Source organism: Westerdykella ornata (assembly GCF_010094085.1).
Source record: "Westerdykella ornata strain CBS 379.55 unplaced genomic scaffold EI97scaffold_15, whole genome shotgun sequence".
In the NCBI taxonomy this organism is placed as follows: domain Eukaryota; kingdom Fungi; phylum Ascomycota; class Dothideomycetes; order Pleosporales; family Sporormiaceae; genus Westerdykella; species Westerdykella ornata.
In genome coordinates, this window is record NW_022986865.1 from 26,373 (window position 1) to 45,295 (window position 18,923).

At 53.6% G+C, this 18,923-nt stretch overlaps 7 protein-coding genes across 7 annotated transcripts; 5 read left to right on the plus strand and 2 right to left on the minus strand.

Annotated features, from left to right (window-relative positions):
* The first annotated feature begins 565 nt into the window (after nucleotides 1-565).
* EI97DRAFT_78247 (uncharacterized protein) lies at nucleotides 566-909 on the plus strand. Its single transcript, XM_033803073.1, has one exon. The coding sequence runs from the start codon at nucleotides 647-649 to the stop codon at nucleotides 821-823; it is 177 nt and encodes a 58-aa protein (XP_033652670.1). The 5' UTR covers nucleotides 566-646; the 3' UTR covers nucleotides 824-909.
* On the plus strand, nucleotides 860-1,792 carry EI97DRAFT_78321 (uncharacterized protein). Its single transcript, XM_033803074.1, has one exon. It carries the CDS (start codon nucleotides 995-997, stop codon nucleotides 1,652-1,654), a length of 660 nt encoding a protein of 219 aa, XP_033652671.1. The 5' UTR covers nucleotides 860-994; the 3' UTR covers nucleotides 1,655-1,792.
* Nucleotides 1,793-5,662: 3,870 nt separating this feature from the next.
* Nucleotides 5,663-7,404, minus strand: EI97DRAFT_443383 (uncharacterized protein; the record flags this gene model as incomplete). The annotated part of the gene is made up of 4 exons (XM_033799817.1): nucleotides 5,663-5,836; nucleotides 5,974-6,258; nucleotides 6,436-6,920; nucleotides 7,212-7,404. The coding sequence occupies 4 exons, from the start codon at nucleotides 7,402-7,404 to the stop codon at nucleotides 5,663-5,665; spliced, it is 1,137 nt and encodes a 378-aa protein (XP_033652672.1).
* Nucleotides 7,405-8,490: 1,086 nt separating this feature from the next.
* On the minus strand, nucleotides 8,491-9,350 carry EI97DRAFT_443384 (uncharacterized protein; the record flags this gene model as incomplete). Its single annotated transcript, XM_033799818.1, has 2 exons — nucleotides 8,491-9,103; nucleotides 9,160-9,350. The coding sequence occupies 2 exons, from the start codon at nucleotides 9,348-9,350 to the stop codon at nucleotides 8,491-8,493; spliced, it is 804 nt and encodes a 267-aa protein (XP_033652673.1).
* Nucleotides 9,351-10,055: 705 nt separating this feature from the next.
* EI97DRAFT_443385 (uncharacterized protein) lies at nucleotides 10,056-11,471 on the plus strand (the record flags this gene model as incomplete). Its single annotated transcript, XM_033799819.1, has 4 exons — nucleotides 10,056-10,250; nucleotides 10,375-10,559; nucleotides 11,132-11,316; nucleotides 11,356-11,471. The coding sequence occupies 4 exons, from the start codon at nucleotides 10,056-10,058 to the stop codon at nucleotides 11,469-11,471; spliced, it is 681 nt and encodes a 226-aa protein (XP_033652674.1).
* A 2,091-nt stretch (nucleotides 11,472-13,562) lies between these two features.
* On the plus strand, nucleotides 13,563-15,064 carry EI97DRAFT_443386 (uncharacterized protein; the record flags this gene model as incomplete). Its single annotated transcript, XM_033799820.1, has 3 exons — nucleotides 13,563-13,621; nucleotides 13,691-13,793; nucleotides 13,922-15,064. 3 exons carry the CDS (start codon nucleotides 13,563-13,565, stop codon nucleotides 15,062-15,064), a joined length of 1,305 nt encoding a protein of 434 aa, XP_033652675.1.
* Nucleotides 15,065-17,553: 2,489 nt separating this feature from the next.
* Nucleotides 17,554-18,843, plus strand: EI97DRAFT_443387 (uncharacterized protein; the record flags this gene model as incomplete). The annotated part of the gene is made up of 2 exons (XM_033799821.1): nucleotides 17,554-17,667; nucleotides 17,719-18,843. The coding sequence occupies 2 exons, from the start codon at nucleotides 17,554-17,556 to the stop codon at nucleotides 18,841-18,843; spliced, it is 1,239 nt and encodes a 412-aa protein (XP_033652676.1).
* Nucleotides 18,844-18,923: the final 80 nt, after the last annotated feature.

Sequence of the window (18,923 nt, forward strand, 5' to 3'; positions counted from 1 at the left end):
GCAGAGGCGCAAACTGCAACCCGAACTATGACTGAAGAAGGGGAGCGAGCGGGTACGGGCTAGCAAGGGGAGGGGGGTTGGCAGCACCACTCCAGTCGTGTCGCACTCGCACTGTCGCTCTCTCTTTTGCAGGGCACGTTTCCTCTGCCGCTCCACGCAGCACACCGAAAAAGAACACCGACCATGGCCACAGACTGCGCTGCGTCCTGGGCCAATTCCTCCCACCTAGCTAGGCAATCCCGCCCACCAGCCTGCCCAAGACAGCTTAGAGGCCGTGGAGCCCAAAGCACTGACCGACGGGCCAAAGCCATCCTGGAGGGCCTGACAAAGACAAGCCAGTTGAAGCCAGTTGCTCACCACTGACAAGCCATCCCAGGTATTGACCAGTCTTGTTGACCAGTCTCGGCCAGTAGTATTCAAACCTGTTGTCTCTTCCTCGTCTCTCCTCCCCCCTGGGCTGGGCGGCGTCGTCGGTCCCACACAGCTTACGCCCGCATGGAGACAAGGGCACCTCAGAGGTGCGTGGCCACGCCGGAAGGGCGCCCACGAGGCATCCCTGCAGATCGAGCGTGTTGCAGACACTGTGGGAAAATGAGAGTGGACGGGCGGTCCTCGGAACACACGGTGGCACCGTGGCACTTGGCCCATGGGCAACAGGCACGACGTTCCGAGGCAGAAAATGTTTCCCCTGAGAAGCTCCGGCATCAAGACCACAAGGCTTCATCCGGCAAGTAGTGATCAGTCTTTCGCACCACCACTAACAGATTCTGGCCCTATGTCCAGATACCGACCATCTATCCGCCCTCATCATCGCTCGCAATAATCGCCGGAACACCGTTGTGCCAGCAGCTCGGAACACACATGCGGAAGACAACGCGAGCGTGCGGCGCAGCGCCGCCTCCGCCTGGCCTCTGGAACTCGTCTGGGACGTGAACTCTCCGAGACGGTAGACACGTTGTTGAGATGCTGGAATATATCACGGCATCCTCTGTATATGCTGCTGCATGTCACAGAACAGTCCTCCGCACTGAACCTTATTTTTCTCTCCATGCTGCGAAACGAAGTCCCTCACGCAGCCCCACACACACAACCCTTGGGAGCCCACGAGGAGAAAGGTGTCGCATTGGTTCGTCGCATGTATCACACCATTGAGACAAAGGCGGAGGAGGACGAGGAGGGTGGCAGCACCTGTCTTTGTTCGCCAGCCACTGTGCTCTGGTGTCTCTGCAGCTGCACGCAATCCCGCCTTCGGCCATTCAGAAGCGTGCGAAGTGGGCGCACGCATACATTTTGGCTGCATGCAGGCGGACCTGGGAGACGTTTCCTTACGCATGCTGCAGAAGAGCTGCCTCTTCCCTTTTTCCTTTTTCCAGATTCCATGCAGCAAACCTCCCAAGGCAGTCGTGCGAGCGCCATGTGTCACCGAAATGTGCAACACCTACACACACAAGCGTCAACCCGGCTTCGAGAGCTGCACCGCCGTTTTGATGAACCTATTACAAAAGTCCGTTCTCGTGCAACCCGCGGTGGCGACAGCATGTCAACACAGCAAGGTGGAAGTCGTGGAAGGGCACCACTGACGAATACTCGCTCCTGTCCCACCCCCTCAAAGTACAGCCTGTGCGACGCCCGGCTGCAGCAGCGCCTGCTGTGAGAGGGACGGAGGTTTTCTTTTCTCCTTCACTCTTCCCCTGCTACAACAACGTGCGCTCCACGTTGCACCCTGGCCTCCGGTCTCCGATCGCCGTCCAAAGTACGCGAGTTGTACTGATGCCGTCATGCTTCTACTAGTTGGGCGGCGAGGAAAATGTGGTGGACACTGGTGAGATCATCTACCGCAACCGCCAGCCAATTGGGAGAATCTAGAGACATGCTGTGATCAAGATGTGTTCATCCTAATCGCGGTGGCAACGAGCGAGACCGCTTCTTCGTCAGGCCTGGCTCTCAGACAGGCGTCCGTCTTTCCTTCTGGGTGGAAGAACTGGACGAATATCCGCCAGTTTGCTGATCAGTCCTGGCCTGAGGGAGAAAGAAAGTGAGCGGCATCCACGTGGGCAACGGCCCCTCCCTGCGAGACATGGATGGTTTTGTGTCATCGCCCACGTGTGCCCTGCTGGAACCCATCCGTGGCTTGATGATTTCACCCTCCAGTGTCTCCTATCCTTTCTACCAGGAACATCCTTACAACCCAAAGTTACCGGCGCGTTTTGACCGTTGGGCCGGCTGCCGCAAGTCCAGCAATCTGGCGCCGACGACCTTTGGAACATGACCCCTATCTCCATTATTATTCTCTTCTGGAAGTAAGGTTTCGGAAAAGGAACCACCGCGGCACCCGCCCGATGACACACACAGCATTCCCGAGATCTAATCGTGTCTCTCATGTCCGGTGTCAAAATCTCCGGCCACGGGGAGGACGGCGCCGCACACGACACCGTGCGCGACCAACGTGCGGCCACTACAAAGGTTTTGCTGGCTGGAACCTGGAAAGAGAGAAGCACTCCCCCACGTTTCAGATCCGAGCCTCTTGCGAGATCCGGGTTCGGTTCGATCTTCACAGTGATTTCTTGCCGGATTCCTTTTTTGTGTCACCCCCTTTTTTTTTGGCTGCAGAAAGCGGATGCTGCTCAACAAAGTTCAGAAGCAATAATGGTGAAGCGGCAAACATGCTTCCGAGGTTGCTGAGTCGGTAGTGCACGCCCCGACTCCATTGGCCGCAGAAACCCCCCTATCTTCGTGAACCCTTTCCGTACCTTCTGGTTCCCAGCTCTTTGTTCCTACGATACCGACCGTATCCAGTATCAAATTGTCCGCCCACCAGCCACGGCATTTCAAACCTCGGAGCCACATCTCAGCAACATTTGCCGGTTCCCTCTGCCGCATCTCGCTTTCGCTCTATGCACAAATCATGCATCTCTGAATGATTGCCAATTCGCCTCTATCCAGACCTCAGGGAACCCTAGAGAAGCGTCGAAGCAAACCAGCGAACCCTCGCTATCTTTTTCCCTTCGCTGTCATTCATCAGCGGAGGGAACTCCAAGGAGTCATGATATCAGGAACCCAGAATAGTGTGCAGATCTCACGTTAGCCAAGCAGGGCTATTATTTCCAGCGGTTCCCTGGGTACAAATTTTCGCATGCTGCCGAGCCACGCGCCCACGCCGCAACGTGAGAAAATGCAATCGTCAAGGATCTGGCGTGGTGGAGTGGAGCGACGTGCACTGTTCAACGGAGCCGTAGCGGGCTGCGGCATGCCACGATGCCACGCCGCGATAGACACGTGGCAGCCCCGAACCCGAGGACCCTCTTTTTTCTCCCTTTCCTCCCGAATTCGAATCTGGGTCCCTCCCTTGCGATGGGCGTTTCGGCACATGTTTCGAGATTTGTGTTTGTTGGAGTTTGATGTTGATGATGGAGGATTCTTTTCTCCGTGGATAATAATGCATGTCGTCACCACTTCTCAGGTTGACAAAATGACTGCGCTCTTCCAGAAATCATCCCATCCTGTCATCACCATCATCATCAGCAGCCATGGCGCCATTCTCTTCGCTCCGCCAGAGTTTTTGAGTGCTCAACTGCGAAACCCAGGGATGCAGACACGCCGCGGCCTTGCAAGTCTGACATGTCTGGGATGTCCCAACCTGGGAACAAATTGCATCGTGTTTCAGAGTCAAGAGAGGCGTGCTACAAGGGCCGTGAGGTGCAGGGATGCCCTTCTCAAGACATCTTTCCTGACCAGCCAACAATCACCAGTGTGCGACTCCATCCTGCAGTCGCGCATTATTGTCGCTTTGCTGCTGTTGCTGGCCATGTCTGCGGTGCGCATCGAACCTCTGCGGCTTGGGCGACGTCTCAGAGACCGTGCAACACAGCAACACAACAACCGCGAGTTCCAAGCCTGTTCTGTTCGGCAAATCAGGAAACCCTAACCCGCCAAAACCCATCCATGTCTTTTTCTTCTTGCACCTGGGCAGGGCACCTCACCAAATCTCTGCACATCACCTGATCATCCCTCCCTTCCTCCAGATGTCAACCCTCCTCTTCTTCCCCCACTCACCCCTCCACGAGTCATAAAAGTCGGTGTGAGAGCCCCGCACCTGACCTGGTTATCCCCATCTCTCTGCGCTATCTCCCGGGCCCTCACTGGTGCCACCCTCGTCTTTTCGCAGCAGGCTCCAGAACTCTTCCACCAGGGTTTAGCCGTTTCCTTAGTGTTAGTCGGAGCTAAGTAATGACTTGGCTAGACTACCCTAGCGGAGTGCATGAGTCGTGAGCATGACGATTATTGCTGAGATTGAAAAAACATGCTTCCGGCAGGGCTGGCTGGCCCCGGCATATGCGTGGGAATATTTGGGTGCGCGAGTCGTGAGTGGGTTTGCCGGAGATGGGCCGGTGGATGGGTATGGTGTGGTGTGTGGAATTGTACTGTATGGACTGGGCCTGGGGTTTGGGCTTGGGCTTGGGGTTGGGAATGGGAATGGGAAGAGGTGTTTGGAGATTGAGTGCAACGGTAGGTGTGTGATCAGGTTATTGACTTGGGGAGTTGGTTGTAGGTGGTTGATACTTGGGGTATGTGGCCAGGTGAAGGGAGGTGATGCAGCATGCATACTTCGGCAAAAGAAGAATGGGCGTCAAGAGATATCGTTGGGACGGGAGAGGGTGTCTGCAGGTAACGAGCACAAGGTACCTGCGACGAAGGAAGGCTGGTTCCAGGATCCAAAGGGAAGAAGTATATCGGTCCGGTCCAGGAGGTCCAAAAGTCCGGAAGTCCAAAAGGTTCGGGATCCAGGAAATCCAGAAAATCCAGGGAACGATCCAATCCAGGTCCAGCTCCATGGGGAAAAGAAAAGCAATCGCATCAGGAAGGACGTTTTCACCATACGCATGGGAATGTCGATGTGTGAAAAGAATCTAATCTTATATTAACTATCTCGGGTTCGCTCAGCATCGATGGAAAGGAGAGATATAGTCCGCCACGGAAATGGATGAAACCTGAAAAAAGGGAGAAATCGGCTTCGGGAAATTGGAAAAGGCGGACTTGCTAACTCCTCCGGCGACCTGAGTCTGATGTTCCTCCTCTTCATTGAACGGGTCCCTTCTTTCAATACTCGCAGCAGCCCAGTATCTTGCTGAATGAGTATGAGCGCCCGGCCATGCTGTTGACATCCCCGCTCTTCACTGCCCACCCTCATCAAATTTGCCAACTCTTCTTCATCTCTCGACCCAAATAGGACCGGCATTCTTTACTTCTTTACCGATCTCGGACGAGCTGTCGCAGTCTCCACTCAGCTGTTCTGCACACCTTGTTTCCCGACGAAGGCCCTTTACCTCTGTGTTTCTGGGAAGGACGTCTGTGGCCTTGCTCGTTTCTCGCTCCACCAACGCTGCTTTCTGAACCTCAGTCTGGTACTCCCCACTTCGCGTCAAGTTCGCCAGGGTATCTCCAGCATCAGACAGCAGACGGCGCTGCTGCTGTTGTCCCAATTTCAACGGGAAGATTGAAAACGTCCCCGATAATGAAAGCCTCAATACTAAGGACTGGGTGTGGAGGAGGTGATCGTTTCGCGCGGGCGGCTATCCCCGGATCTCAGTCCGGTACTCCTTATTTTGCTTGGAGTTTGCCAACGTGGCTCCAGCGTTGACACTAGCCAGCGCGCCCTGCAGCATCAGACAGCAGACGGTGCCGCTGCTGCTCCATTTCTAATGGAGAGCGGGATTGCGAGGGAGAGGGGCTCCACCGGACGAAGATTCTGGCGTTGGCGGATTTGCTGTAGGACTCTTTTCAGCCCCTTGCCGGGAGTGGACGACGCCGGAAGTCGGAGGCTTCGTCCGCGGTTTGACTAAGGCAAGAGGCGTCGCTGCTGATTTTCAAACTCTACCTGTGGGAGTTTCCGCAGCTCCCACAGGCAGAGGATGCAAGCAACCCAGGAGTTTGAACCAGAGATCAGCATAGTAAAGCCATAGAACTGATGCCTACGAGAGGGGAGGCGGCCCCAGTGGGTTCCAGGTTCGAACTGGGGAAGCCGCAGAGAGTCTGCTTCCGGTAGTCCTCACTCTGCTTGAAGTTCGCCAGGGCATCTCCATTGCCGCGTCCTCGCCACCCGGGGAGGCTTGGTCTGGAGGGCGATGCCGAAGCCGTTCCGCCTTCGATTATCTTGTACCTGCCCCGCCTTGCTACTCTCCAATCTGACCGTCCTGGACTTTTTCGTGCGCAGCAGCCGTTGCTGAACTCTTCCGTCGCATATCTTGCCAGATGGGTGTACTACTCCCCAGGAGATGTAGCTTGGTCAATTCCCTCGCTTCACTCGCGATCGTTCATCATGCTCGAGGCATGCGACAGGGGGCCATGAGGTCTGGATCCAAAGCATGACGGTATTCGAGATCTGGGATTTTGACTTCCGCCACGTGAGCGTCGTATGGAACGACGCCCAGAGCTAACCGTCCGGCGGGAAGAGCCCATTTGCGCGCGCAGACTCAATGGAGCGGCTGAGTTTGGCAAAATTGTCGGGTGCCGGGAAAGCCAGCTCGGTCCCGCAGAGGTTGGATTTCCCGTAGTCGCTCTCGGCGACGAACAGTCGGGGCCGGCAATGCCCCCATCGCCAAAGAAGGCGAGGTGTGAAACGAAGATGCGTGGACAGCAGGATGGAGTCTCCTGCATGACCGAGGGGTTCCGGAACTTCGCGATCAAAGCCTCTTTCCCTTGGATTGTCGCGTAGGAGATCTCGGCGGCCTTGCTCGAGCGGAATCCTTTCCATTGTCGGTGCTCGATATTCTCGATCAGCGCGATCCTGCCGTTCATGTCTGAGAAGTTCACGAAAGCATAGCCTCGGCGGCCTTGCTGGGACGGGGTCGCCAGCGCCGGCAAAGAGGTCGAATTCTGAAACGAAGATACGTGGACGGCAGCTTCTTCCTCTTCTTCTCCGTCTGTCGAGCAAAGCCAGCTGCAGAAAGTCTTCCATCGTCAAGCGGCTTCGGGCCTCATTTGTCGATACCAGACTTTCCGCCAGGCTATTGCCAGGGTTCAAGCAAGCCAATAAGCAGAATCGCACTTCTTTCAACGTGTTCGCCTCCGCCAGGGCCCTCTCCACCCTGCTCAGCATCGATGAAGCCATCCACCCGGAGATACCTAGACCTGAAGAGATTGTCGGCCGGATGAATTTCATTGCTGAAGAACTCGACCAGCTTGGCCTTGTTGCTGTTGCCACCATTGCGGACGGCGACGGGCGACCGGCGAGTACTGGGTGACTGTCGTCGTCGGGCTCACGGTCCCTGGAGGCGAAGAGGCATAGGCCGCGCTGTTAGGCGGAACGGGGCTGGAGGAGAGGATGTAAGAAGCCATTGGTAGGAGGTCTCGGAGACATCTTTCAAGCCAAAGGAATGCTCGGCTCATATGCTGAAGTGCCTGCATGGTATGGCGGCCAGCTTCATCCGAAACCCGGCCTTTCACAGCCCTGGCATATCCTGGGCTGCAACAGAACTGTCCCTCTTATCGGGGGAGGACAACCCAGGGGACATGGGAGTTTTCCCCTGACGCTCCCAGGTTCAGGGGAAGTTGCTCGAGTGCAACGCGCTCGCAGCCATCTTCTCTTCGGTCACCGAGTCCGTCCTTCTGGAGGACTCTAGGGTTGCATCGGGCCCGAAAAGTGTTTACATGGACACTGGTCTTGCGTCCCCCGAAGGGGCCCGCAAGAGGCCATCGTTCGTATCGGCGGGCTGCGGCGCCCCGCCGTCGATGGCCGGGGGTCGCGGCCAACTCCCCCCAAGCGAATTCTTCTCAAAAAGCCGCTAAGCCTAAGGGCCCTCTTTGGTAATGTAGCATCCGTGTGGCTCGAATCGACGCGCCAGAGAATGGCCATAGGAGGGAGCAGGTTGCTCCACGTCCCAGAGGGCCTAGGGAGAGGTGGAGGAGGAAGAGGATGACGAGGAGGAGGACGATGACGAGGAGGAGGAAGAAGATGGTTTCGAGGGACGCTCACAGCTCGAGCCTCTGCGCCCACGACCTCTAGTCTCTCTGCGCGTCCTATTCTTGGTGGGGGTCGCGGCCAACTCCCCCAAAAGAAACTTCATCAAAAGCCGCTGAGCCTAAAAGCCCTCTTTGGTAATGTACCATCGGTGTTGCTCGAATCGACGGTGGCTGCCAGAGGATCGTGAGAAGGGAGAGGAGGAGGAGGAAGAGGAATAGGAAGACCGCGAGAGGGAGCAAGATGGCTCAACGTCTCAGAAAGTGGCGAGGCGGATGAAGAGGAGGGTGAGGAGGAGGAGGAGGAGGAGGAGGAGGAGGAGGAAGGCCAGCGGTAGAGGATAAAAGCTTCGTGGGACTCGCGCGATCTGGGCCTGTCGTATCTCGAGATTCGCTACGGCTTCGCGCTCATGCACCGACCGTGATGAGCTCCGCGCACCTCTCCCCCAGATGCGTTGACCGTAATCAGGAATTGATGAAGAGGGCCGCTGATGTCGGCGTCGTCTTTTGATACGGTTAAGAAGTTCTCTTTCTCTATCTGGGAACACGCATCTGGAGGCCGGCCGTAGGCGTTGAGTCAAGCGCCGGGCTGGTGTTAGGGAGGGAGAGCCAACTCCCTTCTATCTTTCGAAAGCCGCTCATCCTAGTGACTGCAGTCGCCGAGACGAGGGACGGGAAAGGTAGCAGGACCAGCTGGGTATTGAGGGTACATGATCGCCGGCAATGGTTGTCCAATGACTTCAACTGGCACATTGCCTTGCATGTTCGCGAGATAGCCCTGGACGAAGGAGCTCCCCGGTTGTCGAACGAAATGGAAACGACTACGAAAGAGCCGCTTCGGTTCAGCTGCGTACTGAGGTACAGCATGGCAAGAACCGGTTGTCTGGTGAGTGCAACTGGCAGATTGCCTTGCATGTTCGCGAGATAGCCTTGTGGAGGGAACTCCTTCGGTAATGTAGCGATCCGGTTGTCGAATGAAATGGAAACGACCACGAAAGTGCCGTCTTCGACTATCTTGCAGGCGAGCCTGAGTACAGTCTTCGGTAACGGAGTCGAAGAGGTTGTTATATGTGTCCGTATCAGACAGATAAGAGCACAATGGCACCACGGATCAAACCACCCAACGGAGGTCCGCGCATGGATGAATCTATTCTTACAATGTGTTAGTCACTTGGATTGCAGAGAGTTGGATGGGACACTTACAGGAGCGCGCTCAACATAGCTGTCGCGGTGGAAGATCGAAGTAGTCCTCTCCGTCTGACGACCAATACAGCAGCGAGAGTGGCGTCCGAGGCGAGCAGAGAATACGATCTGCCGACAACTTGGAAGCCCAGCACCCAAGACTGCAACCAAGCTGAGCCCCAAGTCAGGCTTGACTGGAGGCGATACCCCATAGGACGCGGTTTAGGTTGTCTGAGGTGCACGGGACCGCGTTAGATATAGTCGAAAACCTTGACTAACGGTGTCACATACCTGGATTGTTCGTCAAGGGCAACGAGCGACTATGCGAAGACCCGACACTAAGGCCTGTTAAGAGGGCCGCCTCCCAAACCCAAGTTCACAATGTTGGTCGACTCAGCGATGCCAAGCCACACCTAAAAAAGGAGGACCCCATAAAAGCGGTATATGGTACTTGAGGCATCAAAGCTGCTGCCAGGCGTTGGCTGTGGTATTTCTGGTCTCTCGGGATGTCTGCCTCTTCCCTGCTCAAGGCGCTGTGGGCGGTCCGAAGATGAAGTCTCTTCGACGCCGTGCCCACTCACCGGGGCTTGTGGCACTTTCTATCACCTGGTCAGTCTCCGTGCGCTCAAGCACTGGCTATTGAGTCTGTATTTGTCTTACCTTTCGTGACTCTGCCCTGTGGAGACCCTTGCGCTGGTTGTTGTCGCGAGCAGGCGCAGACTGCAGCTCATCCGGCCTCACGCGCTCCCAAGGCGAGACGTCATACAACGCGGCTGATTTCGCACCTCAAGCAAGAAAAGCAGCAGAGGAGATGTTGAGCAGAGGTAGTAGCGCAGAAAAGAAGATGTTGCGCAGGCTCTGTCGCTGGCTGCAGAGGCAATGGGGCACAGACTGCAGCCCGATCGCCCTCGGCAGCTATGGCAGAGGTAGTAGCGCAGAAAAGAAGATGTTGCGCAGGCTCTGTCGCTGGCTGCAGAGGCAATGGGGCACAGACTGCAGCCCGATCGCCCTCGGCAGCTATGGCAGAGGAGGAAGCCAGTCAACGCGTGTCTGGATTCGGAGCTCAACAAGAGAAGAAGAAGGAGAAGGAGAAGGAGACGCTTGCAATGATGGTAAGAACGCCGAGATTGAAAGGAGCGAAAATTTTGTATGGTGAGGGGACGGTGGTGTTGTGTGGGTGAGTGGAGTGAGGGAGAGAAGTACGCGAGCAGCCAGAATATCAACACCAGCGCCTAGGGTGGCGATCACGGACCCCGCTGTCCGGAGCAACAGTGTGAACGCAACCCCAATGCCGATTCTGGGCGCTGCAGTGCCGGGCCCGTTTCCTACGAGCTTTGGAACGGCTGCCAACAAAGACTGCAGCAGGCAGAGGAGTTGCCGAGTGTAGGAGAGGGGGCCGACGCCCCTAGACTTGCAGGTGTGTACGGTGAGAGACATCACGTTACCACTACAGTCTCCTGAACGGCTAGGCGCTCTTTCACACAACCGAACACCCCGCTACGAATATGGCCACCCACGTCTGCACCGGACCATCCAGCTCCCTCTACTCACTGTGGCATCGAAACGAAGCCCGCCCGCCCCGGAAACGTCTAAGTATCCTCCTCCCCCTTGTTGGAGCGAAGCTTCAGGCCGTCGAGGCTCGAGTCCTCCCCTTCAAAGCCGGTCTTCCGCCCGGCGTCCCTCCCTTCTATCCGCCGCACAAGTTCGGCGCTGTCTCCATTACTTCCGAATGACTGATCTGGGCGGCAGCTTTCGAACGCGTCAGGCTGCTCGCTAAAAGGTTCTAGGAGGCCGTCTTTGTTTGGGCATTGTGCAAAGACAAGGCGACATGGACGCGGAACCCGGCCTGGCGCCTCTCGTGCAGCAAGAAGAAGAACAAAGAAACAAAGGATAGCGCTGAGGGAGGTTAGCTCATAGCACACAGCGAGCAAAGCTACTGATGAGCGGCATGGACTTTTTGACATGGGGAAGGCACAAACTGACTGCTTTACAGAATCACTTCCACCGCCGTCGCCGCTCTCAAACAAACCAACGGCATTCTAGTCCGAGTCACCACAAGCTCTGATTCCAGCCGAGACGGTGAGGAGCGCCGGAGCAGCCACTCGAAACTAAACTACTCCGAAGCTTCCGACGAGAGGAGCAAGACACCTCTCTGCGCGGCTTTGCGTTTACAACAAGGTAAGAAGACTCGACCTCTGTAACTGGTTTGTGGAACAGGCAATTGCCCTCAGCGCACCTCCTCCAAGTTGACGCCAACGAGACCGCACGGCCGATACCGCAGATCACAATCCTATACACCCCAAGGCGAGTGGTTTGGGGCTTCGGCTCCATGACGCGCCATCCTGATACAAGACGCTCGAAGACAGGCTCTACGATCTGACCTTAAAGATATTGTACACAATTCAACAGCGCACAATGTTCCGCCGTATATGGTGCCACCGAAACAAAGAAAAAGTCCTTCCCCGTCCTTAACATCCACAATGCCCAAGAACAGAGGCCGCCGAGCCTTTGGATCAGCAATGTGCTAGCAAATGTTCAACAACTTACATAATAGGTGGCTAACTCGGCACTCCGCGGACAAGAGCAAGCTTGGTCTGGACATGCCTCTGCTATCTACAAGTGGAACTGCGGATGAATTCGCTGTGCTCTGCAGCGGGGAGTACTAGACCTCCCGGTTTTCTCTTACAATTACAATTTGCTATCTCTGAAGTCGTGTCAACTTAGATAGAGTATTATGTAGCAATGAAATTCAGATATCGGCTTTTGGATTATAATACTTCAATGACATGAAAAGTGATAGTTGAAGCGCACGGGACTTAAGGGATAAGGGCAGCTCCGACCAAAGGGGAGCGAAGCGTGACTCTGGCTTCTGCTCCACGTCCACCTCCTCCTCTATCTTGGATATCAAACTCTTGGATATCATCTGTCTTTCATCATCATGTCCTATGTTCTTTCCATAAGGCAAGAATAACTTAATCTTCTTGGCCCCAATCCTCGCGCAAATCGGTAGATAGCTTGCTCAGCGACACGGCGCTCTCAAAGCATGGCATTAAGAGTATGCCAGGTGCAAGAATAAGAATAGAGAAGGTGGCAATTCTCCTAAGCTCTTGTTGGCTCCGTTGAGAAGATTGACGATGCTGCGATCGTGCTGTTGGTCGAGATAAATGTCTGCGAAGTGGAGAGCTCTCGGAAGCCGGAGAGGGAAAGCAAGAGTGAATCATTTTCCCCATTCCAAGCACATAGCGTAGAGATAAAGAGTAGCTTGCCTGCTCAATATTGTTGTGCATGTGGGTTTGGCGCCGTTTTGGCTGCTGCGGAACGGAAGCCTCCCATTGTATCCTGCTGGAAATTATGAGGAACGGCCTTATTGACATGTCGAATTCAGGACCTTCAAACGTGAGCAAGCACTCAATACTCCTTGAGTCCTTGGTCGGTATTTGGACTGCAGAATTTTAGGTTGTATATTAAAGTAGCTCCCGTTCTCCTTTTGAACCTTCCTAATGACCGACACTCAATGTGATAATACTATGTCCATGTGCAGCTGGAGAATCATGAGCGAATCCAGTTTTGTGACTCGTGATACCATGTAGTTGCGAACTTCCTATGTATGCGCGACCGGCATGAGTATCTCCTCAGGTGCTATCTTCCCATGCCCGTACGAGAGCGTCACTTGATCCTGTCACTTGGGTTTTGCAGTAGTATTTAAGTGCGTCCTGGTTGAAGGACACGATTATCTTCTGTATCATTACGGACTCCTATCTCTTTCCTTGCTGGGCACCTAGTATGCTACGGGAGCATTTGCATAGCGCCCATATATATGACCACCAAAACATCGACACAATATACACAAACACTCGGCCTTCCATCACACATACACATCGCCATGTCTATCTCCCCGTATTTGCCATTGCGCCTATTGCTGCATCACGGTGCTCATTTTGCAGTCCGCACCGAAACCTGTTGCTGGGAGCAGGTCACGGTGAAAGCGGTTTTTCCTCGCCTCCCCTTTCACCGACAACACCGCACCTTCCACGAGACAAAATTTTTCTCATCTGGTCGGCTCGCGTGACGTAAACAAGCTGCGGCCGCCCACGAGCTTGTTATATATTTCTGCCTTCTACGCCGAACCTGCTCTTTTGTTTTCTCCCCAACCGCAGTCACAACCTGCCTGCAGCTCCACCCCCGACATCGCCCGCAACTTCTTTGCTGTGATATTCTCTTCATACCTCACCTTTCTCACACAACTTCTACCCAACATTGGATCTTGTTTGGCCCGCGCTCCTGCCTGAACTTGTCAGTCCTTTCCACCAGCCTGTACACCAGCAACTTCTCGAGATTGACTCCAGGTACGCGATTCCGACCATAATCAGATCATACTAGTAAGCACTTTTCCTCTTCCCATCCCCATTTTTCTGTGCGCTGGCATGCCTCGCATGCTCTCTCGCGGCGCTGAAAAGGCTTGCGATCGTAAAGCGCTTGGAGGGTGGATGAGAATATCTCGTAGCACGTACTGACTAAAACTTTAACCTATGCTAACCTATTTGGCTTACAGGTGCGCCGCATTAGTAGAATGGAGCAACTATGGGGGCCCTTCAACTTCCCCGAGAGACCCACCGCTTCCTCGAATGGGCTGCCCGAAGGCTTCACGGAACCAGGTACGATATTGTACCTGCCCCCGGACGCTCGCATACCTGCCGATTCTATTATACGAAATGATCCAGAGTTTGTCAGTAGTCACCTTCAGTCGTTCGCAGCGGTGGCAGTGTATCTGACAATATACCAGGTTTTCCCGTACTTTGGTCATCCGGTGCTGGTTTTTAGGACGGATGAGGCCGCAGGCGTACTTCACTTCTTGCCCATTGTTTCTCTGCGCGGAGACACCCTCCAGATGCAGCGCCAGATCGCTCCAAAGCTCATCTGGCCCTGCTTCATCCTGATTGATGAATGCTGGGACGAAGAAGATCGGGAAGCCGTGCAAGGCGACAATGATTACGCCGCGTTCCCAATTGCCCATCTGGATCGTCTTTCGTTTCGTACGAAGGTCAAGCACTGGGTAGTTCTTGACAAGGTCTGGCGGGTCGAGAAGCGGTATCTCACTGTCTACCCCTTGCCCAGTCCATCGCAGCAGGCTTGGTCATTGCCGAACCCTCGCTGTTTTCTGCGACGGGAGTCCCTGGATGCCATCCGGTCATACATACTCTACTACGAGAGCCACCGGCCGTGTATTGAACCCATCAGCCCTCAGTCCTTCACTTTTCCTCGGATCCGCCCCCAAGTTGGTAACATCTACCGCCTCCCCTTGGCAACCAACAACATATACCTCAATCAAGCGCAAAGCTACAGCTTTTATGAACGACCACTTGGTAAACCTTTCTTGGTCACAGCAGTTAACGTCCGTATCGGCGGCAAGGCGACAGATGGCAGTGTCCGTGCGGTAAAGGGGTTTATGATAACCAACTTCCACACCCAGCCCATTCGCATGCATCTAGGTATTGATGACGCGCGGACTAGGTGGATCCGGTATCAATATCTACCCATCGAAGGGCCCGGTGTCGAACGACATGACGATCTGCCTGCGATTCCGTTGGCTCCTGGTTCCCCACGCTTTGCCCATACCTGGTACGTGCATGTCCTCAAGCAGTACCGCGTGGAAGAGGGCGAAATCCTCAGCTGGGTGGCGGATGGAGCGGAGGAGGTCCGAGTGGCTCCAGAGACGGTGCGTGGCTTGGTCGCCTGGCACCAAGCTCTCAAGAGCGGAAGAGCCCGGGAAGATTACGACGAGCGCCGATGGATCGTACAGGCTTCTGGTATGGTAGGACAGCCTCTGCTCGTTGGTCCTCCGGCAGATGGAAGTTTCCAGGGCACAACCGAAGGTGGGTCGGACGACTCGGAGAGTCCACCGTTGACTTCCGGCTTCGATTTGTGATAAGATGCTGATAGACCAGAACAACAACATGAGGGGAACTGATGGAGTCTAACAAAGAAGGCGGGGCACTGTAACAGTATGGATGAGTGGCATGGATCGGAGTTTGATGGATTCTTCAACAGGTACTGGGAGGCAAGGCAAGGTTCTACAACGGAATACCGGAATTTCAGGTCTTACTTTTCACAGACGGGAATGGCGATGTAATTAATGATTGCGTATTGGCTTGTGGAAAGCATTTGCCTCTGTCAATCAAAGCATGATGATTGATTTCTTGCATCCCTCTACTTCGTGTTTTCTTTAGCGTTTAACTCTCTTGAACACGACCACATCTGGCTTCCCAGCTTGTTTTGTGACATGCACCGGGCGAAAAGTTCATGTAATGGTGCAGGTGTTAAGAAAATATTTGCTGATGCTGCCCGCTCATGTTTTAGTCTTGTGTTGCTCCTCAGGCCCAGCGAAGAACCCTAAGTGCTATCTCTACGTAGAGACTGCACAAGTGCCTCATGGAGTTATTGTCAAAGCTATTTGAGCATAGAAGTACTTCTAGCCGTGTATCAGTGTAGATGGCACGCTCAAGAGGGGCAGTTCGATTCCTTGTGCAATCCTCCATGTAGCAAGAGTTGTAGATAAATGTAATCTTACACTTTGTAGTAGAAGCAAAGATGAAGGGCAGTTCGACGTCAGATTCTTCGCTTGATTTGAATGGAGGAGAAATCAATGCACAGATGTATTATATGCATCCATATGGTCCATAGAGATGAGGAAAGAAGAGTGGAAATGCCAATGATGCATTACAAATAACAAATAAAGCCAAATCAAAAAGTGGGGACCGTAGTCTTTAAGTGCTAGGAAATGACCCGCATATTAGACGTTGCAGGTCAGCGTCGAAGTTAGGTGGACAATAATGCCTTCGTGCACTTCCAGTTCACATTAAGTCCATATCAATAGATTTTCCTCCGTGGGACATGATTAATGAGGCTTTATTTGATGTAAGAGCGCGATATCTATGTTTGCATAACTTGAGAAAGGCTCACTGATTACACCTGTTTCCGGTCTCTGTGTAAAGACTTCGCAGATAGAAGTGTCAAGCTTTGAAGGCGGGAGATTGAAATGGGTCAAGTTGACATGCCGGAATAGTGTGATATGATACATAAACTTGAGATAATACTTGTTCTACTCACTATCCCGCCATTCCACTGTGCTTGTTTTTCGCTGAAATGTGCGTGTCAACAATGAGCTCCGAAGTGTAGTGAGCGCGTTGATAACTGATACCAGAAAGACCTTGAAGGGACGTTAAAGTAAGCGAAGAAGGGTGCATGTGTCCGCTATTTCGACTTTTTGCGCTGGTTTTGTTCTTCCATATCAGTGAACACTCCAAGTTCGCTTGAAGATGGGCACAGTTTAGCGTCTCAATCCCGATCTGTATCTGTTGTTGCAGAATGGATGATATTATCCCATGACCGCTTCTGGCCATATGTACTCGATCTTGTGAGGTAGACAAACTGATATGATCACGAGCAATAAGCTGAGCGTTAAGAATATCATTGAGATAACCTTCGACTTGCGTTCTCGTGAGTTCAGCACCGGCAGCCGATCGACTTCCTCTAGCCTTGTGACATTGAAAAGTAGCCATGGGAGTATCTTACGAACCGTTTTTCCAGAAGAGTCTACATGCCATGATGCAGATGACCACCGCTATAAGCTTATATATCGATATAAACCCTTGGGAAGGAAGAAAGCATACGATTCTCCTCAACCCCCACGTATACGAAGATAATTTTACAGAACTGATCATTTCTGCTCACACGTCCGGAGTTCTCAGACTTCATCACCCCAAGTCAATTGTTGGTGCGCCGCCGTCTATCTCCTACATGGCAAATCTCAGCGTCGGTGAAAGCCTGGTGACACCCCCTTCGACTCACTCCGCCACCACAACTAACCCCGCTCTCGAGTGAAGCAAAAATTTTCGCCTGAGACGCACAAAACTACGGTATCCTATTGTGAAAATTATAATCATTTCTCTGGGTTGCCGTTATCTCTCCTTCCTTCAACCTCAACTTGGTGGAGACCCCGCCGCGTTACTGCGCGTTTCTACGTGAGGCCGTCCTCTCTACATCCCAAGCTACTTTCCGAGTCCTTCCCTCACACCCTATTTCTCCATACGCGTCCTTTTTCCTCCGGCGATTGTTACGGTGCAAACGGGGAGTGACCCTGTGGCTCAACCGCCTCTCACAACAAAGTAGGCACGTAGCCGCGCCAACGTTAGTGTCTGCTATCAGCTCTAGGAGAAGTTACTAATAAGTCTCAGTTTTGAAGCAGTCATTCTACCTCATTTGCCCTCTTTCCCCGGTCCGGAGTTTGGAATCTGGCCGCACTGAACTGGCGTGTCGCTTAGGGTATATACGAAGCCTTTATCGCAGAATATAAACAAGCAAGACGATTGCCCATCGGGAGCTTGTGTTAGTTTGCTAGCAATACAAGCCTCTACAATGGTCAATCCCACTCTACTTGCGCTCTGGCAGATGTTGCCAGGGACGATCCTCTACCTGCCACCTGCGGGCACCATTGGTATGGACTCGGTAATATACCACCAAGTGGATGAGGTTAGTGCAAGTGCATAGTCAGCTCACAGTTCACTTAATAATTCAACGCAGGGATTCCGATTTTTCGGTCACCCGGTCTTGATCCTGCATGCCGACAGCGCCACCGAGATTGTAGATGTGGTTCCCGTGGTTACACTCCGCGGTTCCGCTCTGGATGCAGCTCGCGCCGCCGCTGGGAACCATATTTGGCATGAGTATATACTTATACACCAAGCCTGGAATAATGACGACTTTGCGGCTATGGAGTCCGATCCTGATGTCAAGGCGTTTCAAAAGGTCTACCTTGGCAGACACTCATTCCGTACTCGAGAGAAACACTGGGTGATGCCGGAAGTTATGTTCAAGATTGAAGCTACATATTTGCATGGCTATCCTTTTGAGCCCGCGAATCAGCGGCCGCAGTCGCTTCCAAACCCAAGGTATTATCTGTCATCACAAAGTTTGGCCCGAATGCAGAGTGTAGCTGGCTACTATCATTCACATCTGCCGTACACCGAACCGGTATCTCGACTACCGCTCCAGGAACCTCCACTAGTTGGTCATGTTTATCGCTTGTCCGAAGCAGGAGAGACAAAGAACGTATATCTGCTTCAAGCTCAGACATATTCACCGGCAGAGAAACCCCTGGGCCGGCCAATTCTCGTCACCCATGTCGACGTCCTTTTGGGCGGCGTAGCCAATGACGGACCGAAGACAGCTGTTCGAGGATTCCTAATCACGGACTTCTCATTCGGCTCTATTGATCGCACGATTCCACGTGGAGGTGTCAACTCTGAAAGGATTAGAACCCAATATCTTCCAATTGAAGGACCTCACTCAGAGCTACATGACCGACTGCCGGCTGTTACTCTTGCCCGCGATAGTCCGCGCTTCCGGAAGGCACAGTACATCCACGTACTGAAGCTACTCCGCGTTGAGGTCAATGAGCTGAAAGGCTTGACGGCCGTGGGGGCTCCAGAAGTGCACTTCGAAGAGGAGACGGTTCACGCCCTCCTTGAATGGCACCAGGCGCTGAGAATGGGACCAGGAACAAGTTTCTACCATGAACGAAGGCACGTTCTCGAGCAACAAGGCCTAGCTGGGCTCCTGAATGTGCAGGTCCAGGGTGAAGCTGCTCAAATTACCCTCGCCCACGCAGATATCGCCAACTCGGGGCCGAATATTGGGCGAAACTAGATGAAGGAAAACGAAAGAAGCGACTGTGTTACACGATTCGTGGATGCTACACAGGCAGAAGATTCAAAGGAAGTGTCCGA

Excerpts from the sequence above, each read along its gene's own strand:
- EI97DRAFT_78247 (XM_033803073.1), top strand. The coding sequence starts at position 647 with ATGGGCAACAGGCACGACGTTCCGAGGCAGAAAATGTTTCCCCTGAGA.
- EI97DRAFT_78321 (XM_033803074.1), top strand. The coding sequence starts at position 995 with ATGCTGCTGCATGTCACAGAACAGTCCTCCGCACTGAACCTTATTTTT.